We start from the raw sequence: 7592 nt of genomic DNA, 5'->3' as shown, positions 1-7592 counted from the left end.
GTAGGTCAGTTAACCAGATAATATCAAAAATCATAATTGTGCCGTTTTCTGATTGGACAGACATGACTTTTTGTCGGCCGGCTAACTCAGAGAAATTTGAGTCTTATGCATTACTCCCCTCAAATTAAGAAGTCACAAAGCCAGAGTCCATTTTGAAACATTTTAATGAATCATGGAGTACCTGTATAAAACACTTTTTACAACACAGGAGACAAAGAAAAAAAAAAAAGAAAAAAAAAGTAGCACCTTAAAAAGTGTGCACTGTAGGTCACGTCTGTAACTCACTAAAAATGTCAAAGATTTATTTACAACATCATTTAACAAAAGATTTTAAAAGAAAAACAAAACAAAACAAAAAAAGGTAAAATTTGATAAATTCCCTAAAATAGTGTCTGAAAACCACATTTCGACTTTTTTTTTTTTTAACTCTTTCACTTAAGGCAGCCCAGCTGTGATGACACTTGTCGAGCATTTTGAAAATTAAAACCTTTGCTAAAACAGTGAGGTGGTGTTACACCAGAGGATAACTGGCGGCGGTAGCAATGCCACAGTGGTTCTTTCTGTCTTTGGCCATGTAGATGTAACCCTTGTCTCCCCAGTTCTCGCTCCAGCTGAAAAAATACAGGGAGAAATAAATAAATAAATAAATAAATAAATAAATATGTGCACTCCATAGTCTTCTGATTGGCTGCACGAGACTGTTTTCAAATGAGACAAATTTACCTCATGAATCTTGAAACAGATGTTCACATAAGCTTCAGTCTCAAAAAGATGCTTTAAGAGTTCTGTTTTCCCTTAAAACAAAAGGCTAAAGCTAAAGGCTAAGCTAAGAGGCTAAAGCTAAAAGGCTACCTTTTGCTGTTTTGCATGTATGCTGTGTACTGAAGAGTCTCCTTAAAAAAAAAAAAAGGGGTGATCATACCTGTTCTTGACAATCCAGTACTTCTTTCCGTCCACATCAGCCCCCTCGAAACCGTACCCGACCACGAGAACGCCATGGTCAAGTTCTTCGCTGCTGCAGTCTTTCTCGTAATAAATCCCTTTGAGGAAGAGAAAAGAGGATGAATTTCAGAATGTGTAATGTCTCGTAACATATCCACTGTGAACAGTCAGAGCTCTCTCTGAAGACACTAAATACTGCACTTGTAAGTTTTGTAGTAATTCACGAGGAGATTAACTTTGGCTGTAAACCTATACTTTTTATTGATGTTTTAAACACTTAACCCCCTGCATTAATAGTAGTTTTTATGACAATTAAAGGCCTTGAAAGCAAATCCTCATATCTGAAGTTACTCCCTCGCAGTTACTCCCAGTAACTCACCGGACTGGTAGAACTGGAAGGATTCGTGGCCAGCATCGATAGCGACAGAGACAGGTCCCACTGCAGCCACCGCCTTCATCAGTGCATGCTCCTTCCCACTGGGAATGTCCACAAAACCAGTATCATTGGCCGAATTGTACTTGGGATCATAGTGGCATGGCTGGTCATCCTATAGCAATGAGAGAGGATGGACAAGAAAGGTTATTTTTTTTTTGGTCACCAAAACAACTATATACACACTCTCGTGCTTTAAAAGAATTACTGCTACTCCTCCACTTAGCACAGTACTGGGACTGGAGGTGCTGCGTACTAGAAACAAAGAAAGGGCCTGTACTGGAACAGGCTTAATCTTGAATGGAAGTCATGATGTGATCGCCGCTAAGCTCTTAAAAACAAAAAAACAGAATCCATCTAAACATATGAATTTGACAAATGCCGCCAAGTCATTCCCAGTCTTACTCACCGTTCCTAGGTAAGGGTAGGATTCCTCCGAATCCAGCCCGTTGTTGTCCTGGACGTACTGGAAAGCCTGGTCCATCAGTCCGCCGTTACAGCCTTCGTTCCCCTCGGGCCTGGAACAGTCCACCAGGTTCTGCTCACTCAGAGACACCAGTTGGCCAGTCTTCCTGAAATGCTGGCCCTCCAAGGCCCCCGTGGTGCTAAAGGCCCAGCATGATCCACATTGTCCCTGGGAGAGAGAACAGGAAGCAGAGAAGACCTGTTAGAAGCCACCTTCACTTAAAAAAAAAAAGACATTGAAACGCTCAAAGAATGTAGAAAGGTTGGTTTTTGAACTCTTTCAAAACATGTGTCGTTCTCTCCCCCTCCACTGTTCAACTGGTTAGTTAAGTCATTGAGCAGTGTTCAGGTTTTATTGTTTGACAGTCTAAAGCAAATGTTAAAAGCATCACAACCACGGGAGGCTAAAACGATCTGAACAGATCAGATTTCCAGACAACAGTTGGTGTCCTGACCTTCAGAATGGCCCTGTGCAGTGATTCTGTTAGTTACTGACACAGAGTTAATGGTCCTACAATGGACCAGAAGGCCGAAGGTGCTTATGAATACACTGTTTAAGTGGGACCACGAGCACACAGCGTTCTCAGGTCATGGGTACGATCTTTTCAGGCCAACATAAAGAGCTTCAAACCCCTCCGGAATGTTAATCTACCACCCCCATGCAGAAAGAAGCTCAGAAAAAAAAAAAAAAAAAAAGTTGAATGTGTACATGGTGTATACTTTGCTGTCATTACAGAAGGGTAGCGTGGAAAAAATTGATACTGCAATGTTCAATAACACCTGCAGTGTGTAGAACAATGGTGTGTGAAGTATCTTGAACAAAACCCAGAGGGGCTGCAAGAGGGGTCAAAACAAAACAAACAAACAAAAACAAAAAAACAAACCCAACAACAGGCATCACACAGCGGTTCTCACCTGGTCTTTGACTGGGGTGACGTAGCCCTTCTCTCTCCAGTCCACTTGTTTGGGGGCCTCCAGAAAATTGGGCTCCAGGAAAAGTGAACCTCTGGACTTCCTGTTTGGGTTGTGCTTATAGCCATTCATGACCTGCCTGAACTCTTCATTCGTCTGCATGAAGAAAAAAAAAAAGTTTTTTTTTTTTTAGTGGTTTGTCCAACTGAAATTACCTCATATAATCATGAAAGGGTTTCTAACTTGGCAAAACTCTGAACTCTGAGTACACAAGGCAGAGGACAGTAATTTGAACAGATCTGCTAAGGGCATTTAATCGTTTTTTGTTTTGTTTGTCAAGATAAACCCTGTGAAACCTATGAATTCTTTCAAAGAAGTGCACTCGCCTTTTCTAAATAAGAGGCACGATTTCTTGTCAACTTTCTCTGGATGTTATGAACTCAAACACTGAGCTACCAATGGGGTCAACGGTCAGTTTTTAAACCAAAGTCCAATAACATTATCTGTGAACTTGAACGGCAATTCAAAACACAAATGTATATATTGTATACATACTTTGGCTTGCTGAAGATCATTGCATAACTGTGATGGTATTCTCTCAGCCCTCTTATCTTGCATGCCCCCCTTTCTTTATCAGACTAGGACTATAAGTGACTTTGTTCCACTGTAAGTGCTCCTTAAAGGGGCAGTTCTCCCTTTTAACCAGTGGGTTCATTAGGACCTTCACTCTACTGTTTGTCACTACTTCAGAGAGTTTTATGATATTTAATTTAAAAAAAAAAAAAAAATACAAGAGGTTTTCACTAAAAGTAGTAACTTCACACAATGATCTAAATGCATCGACTTGCCATTAACTGGCTTCCAAATAAACGGTTTTTAAATTGTGGTTAAATGTGAGGGGGAAAACAAAGAACTATTACTTGCCAGCAGAGTGTTTTCTGAGTGAGTGGAAACATGTCGATATTGCTCTCATGCTGCGTGTTTACCAATGTACTTACTGACCATCAAAGTTTGATCAACAACAACAACAACCCGAGTAAATATGGGTCCACTAAAGTATCGCATCAGAAAAATCATGTTGACAAATTCATTTCAAATTGAGCCCATATGTCAAGACAAGTTTTCCCTTTAAAAATTCTTAATTCCAAAACAGTGGGTTGTTCTTTGTGGATTTACAATTGGACGTTCTGTCCAGAAAACATTCTGAAATGACTCCATCTGTGAGAAATCCTGTCTTACCATGTCACCGAAATGGTTCATGCCCAGGCGGAAGGAGTGTTTGCCCATGGAGTGTTCAAGGTTGTGGAGCTCGATCTTCCTCAAGTTCTTTTCCCAGATCATTCGTCTCCAACCCTCTTCTTTCTACAGGAATAAGGCAGAGCACACATGACTAATTGTGGTTACATGGCCATCGGTTACGACAAATGTGAGAACCACACGGCCCAGAACAATGACTGTGGGTTTTTTTATTGGATTTCGTTGAGAGCATGCTTTACAAAACTGAGGAATTATGGATTTCATTTCCACTGTAAGACTGCTGGTTAATTATGAATTGCTCTTAACCCACCTCATGATATTTCTTATTGTGCCAGCCCTTCCATAGATTCCAGTGTTCGTCTAGCCGTGCGTCCAAATTCGGGGCACTCAGTCCAGTGCTGACACAGATGGTAAACACCGCAAACACAAACAGCAACATGGCTGCGCAGAGTGAAAACAGGGTTCATATTACCAACAAGTCTCGGTGGACTTTAAGCCATATATGTATTTTTTCATACACACAGAAAGAGTATGTTGCATAACAAACAGAACTGTTCTGAAATCAAAATGGTGCCGGGTTGTTTGTGTAAACACTGGTTCATTTCACGGACAACAGTGCTAACACGGTTTGCTTTTTGTGCCTTTATCGTAATCACTTTACTGTCGGCCCTGAAAACTAGTTGAAAGGAATACGGTATATACTGGGATAGTAAATTAGACGAGTCAAATTCCGGGAACAGACGAGCTGGCAGCACTTCAAAAACTACTGGCCTACATTGTTCTGGCCTGATATAATCGGACCGATCACGAGATCCGGGCGGATCCTTGCAGAGGCGCTGAATCATCCAGTGAAACATGGAGGAAATCCAGGAGGAAATCGAAAAGGAAACCCGAGAAAAGCAAATGCCGCTTCCAGGAATTACGTTCGGTGGACCGGCTATGGTTGTACTTGTATCAGTGAAATGTTAAAGAGACGTGATCGACTTTTTTCGCGGGGTCAAAACAAAAAGACAGAAAGTAAACAAAGCCCCCGCATTCACAGACACGGTACAATATGTTCAGGGCACAATTACGGAGCAAAAAAGCAGTTATACTCAAATATCCGACCTGAATATTTCAGTCCGCACGTCTCTCCGAGTAAACAACAGTTTTAAATATCGAAGTTAGTTTATTACAGGGAATATTAGTACCATCTGGATAACAATACATGTAAGCGAGTAAAAGCTTTCAATGACTCCTATAAAAAACATTATATTTAACATATGATACGACATCTGACTGAAGCCATTCTGAATTATTCGACTGCAAAACAATATTTATCTGAATAAGAAAACAGAACTTACTTCTCCCAACTGAGATGAAATGATCTATAACCGATGTTTACTGCACCCAACTTTATACAGCCTTCTTTATGGTAAAGATGCTCTCTGGTTGGTGGTTGGAATATACATCATGTAAACCACACCCCCAATCCCGGCATGTGATCCTTACTCACGTGATTGCACCAAGACCGGGACACGATGTCACTTGTTTTGTGGAAGCTGGAGAAACGGTAACCTTCCTTCTATCAACAACGTTGACTTCTCTGAGACGGCTTTTTAGTGACTGTATAACCATGGCTGTGACCCATCTGTGCCTCGTTAACTGGCACGCTCTCTGAATTGCCAAGTTTGATAGAGTAGTTCTGAAAAAACGAAAGAAAGAAAGAAACTTTTTTTTCAGCCCTCCTACTTTCTCGTCTGAAATATGTATTGCACTGTCTTAGTTACTCTATAAACAAGAGATCCACAATAAAATACTTTATGCATTGAATATTTACTTATGTTTAATATTATCAAGAACTGTGAGCCTCTTTTCAGCTGGTGTTGTACGACACTGTTTTAATGCCTCTATTAGATTTTGTGCCATGTATTATAAGATTTAAGTGCCTCTTGCTGTGTTGACTGATGAGACGTTATTTAATAATCAAAAATACGTTCAGGTTCATTAGAATGCTTTCTGGTGCGAGGTGTAACACCCTTCAAGGCTGTCCCCACCCTTGTGTACGAAGACGCGTACAGTTAAGTCAATAACTTGTAAAGGGTTTATTCATTTATTTAAACCATTGCTGCAGTTCAAAACTGTTTCCTCAAGGAAACCAAACAACCAAAAGCCAGAAGTATCAGCACGTGCACGGAACCTTAAATTTTGTTTTCAGGGAAAAAAAAACTGCCATTTAGCAAAAGTGAATCCAGAACCATTGCTGAGAAATCAAAGGTACTTGAATTGAACTGAACTGAAACCTCATATAAGTTATTTGCAAGCTCAGTAACCACAGAGATGAAGACATGAAGAACGCATTTTATGTCCATAAAAGTATAATTATACTATAGTATAATATAAACTGTGTAGTACAATATAAACGGATCATTTAATATTGTAACATTTTAAAAAAGAAGTATAATATATTTTCATTCATAAGTGGAAATATGTGGTACGTGGCAGTCTGTGAGTGAAAAAGTGAAAATAGTTTCATATCATACAATTATACAATGGACAAGATCGGTGCAGAAACTTTTATTCTTTTTTTTTTTTTCTTTACAAGTTTATGCTTAGTTTTTGTTACAACGGGTTCATAGAGAGTTATCACCTGACTTGAGCCTTGAGAAAATACTCTATGTGGCGTGACACAAACACCGTTTTACACAGCATATGCCAAGACAGAAACCGTAATCACGTGTCAGTGAGTTTTGTGGTAAAGAGCGGTATGAATTTTGCCCAGGGTACATTTAAAAAATGACTTACTCATCTTTTAAGACTGCAGCAGTGCGACCAAGAAGACATTAAAAAAACAAGCAAACAGACAAGCATAAAAACAAACAAATACCCCCCCCCCCCCTAAAAAACGCACTATCCAACGTCCTATGAAACTTAAATAATACTCAATGGCATACATTTCCTCAAAAACAAACTTTATCTTTCGTAGGTGTTGGCCTAACAGATCGAATGGTAATGGAAAGCACTTGTGTGCAGTCGACCTCATCTATGTGAGTGAAACAGGGTCAGCAAACAGAATGCTTGTTGGAACAAGTTAAGCTTCTAACGCCAGTAGTCGGTTCAGGTAATGCTCACATGACTGCAGTTACGAAAGAGCTGTTTTCCTTTTCTGTCTGTCTTTTCTCCCCCCCCCCCCCCCCCCCCCCCCCACCTTTGTTTGGGGTGTCATGCTCTACCAAATGCTGACCTGGGCACATTCATCTCACACCCTTGGGTTCAAGCAAAGAGTTACAAGACAGTGAACATTCTGTTCCTGGAACTTTCTTGATCAAAGTTCAGCAATAATCGAACGCCATAGATAGGAATCCATAAATAAATATAGATACATACGTAATGAAGTAAGTAATAGTCATGGGGGAGATGGAAAAAAAAATTAATGAATTATTTACTTTGGTTTTGTAACTTTCTGTGGCTGCGAGGACTGATATTGACTCTAGCTCTAAGTCAGAAGTAAGTTCTTCTTTGGTGGTCCCCAGAGTTGTCCCAAATAGACTCAGGTAATCTTTCTCTCTCTCTCTCTCTCTCTCTCTCTCTCTCTCATTCTCAT

General features: G+C 40.1%; 1 protein-coding gene across 2 annotated transcripts; it reads right to left on the bottom strand.

The window, feature by feature from the left end:
* Positions 1–219: 219 nt before the first annotated feature.
* On the bottom strand, positions 220–5538 carry LOC115823952 (cathepsin L1). Of its 2 annotated transcripts, none has more exons than XM_030788011.1 (8): positions 5505–5538; positions 4320–4450; positions 3992–4114; positions 2756–2908; positions 1785–2009; positions 1322–1490; positions 923–1040; positions 220–611 (listed from the first exon to the last, which is right to left on the bottom strand). In XM_030788011.1, the coding sequence occupies exons 2-8, from the start codon at positions 4446–4448 to the stop codon at positions 512–514; spliced, it is 1017 nt and encodes a 338-aa protein (XP_030643871.1). In that variant the 5' UTR covers positions 4449–4450; positions 5505–5538; the 3' UTR covers positions 220–511. The 2 variants fall into 2 exon arrangements, with proteins under 2 accessions (XP_030643871.1, XP_030643863.1); XM_030788003.1 differs by lacking the exon at positions 5505–5538 and adding an exon at positions 5353–5420.
* Between the last annotated feature and the right edge of the window lie 2054 nt (positions 5539–7592).

Source organism: Chanos chanos, chromosome 1 (genome assembly GCF_902362185.1).
Source record: "Chanos chanos chromosome 1, fChaCha1.1, whole genome shotgun sequence".
In the NCBI taxonomy this organism is placed as follows: domain Eukaryota; kingdom Metazoa; phylum Chordata; class Actinopteri; order Gonorynchiformes; family Chanidae; genus Chanos; species Chanos chanos.
This window is presented reverse-complemented; position numbering and strand designations above follow the sequence as displayed.

Coding starts and splice junctions, on each gene's coding strand:
- LOC115823952 (XM_030788011.1), bottom strand. CDS start 4,448: ATGTTGCTGTTTGTGTTTGCGGTGTTTACCATCTGTGTCAGCACTGGA. Junction 1,041..1,321: donor CTTCCAGTTCTACCAGTCCG/GTGAGTTACTGG, acceptor TCTTCCTCAAAG/GGATTTATTACGAGAAAGAC. Junction 612..922: donor TACTGGATTGTCAAGAACAG/GTATGATCACCC, acceptor GTATTTTTTCAG/CTGGAGCGAGAACTGGGGAG.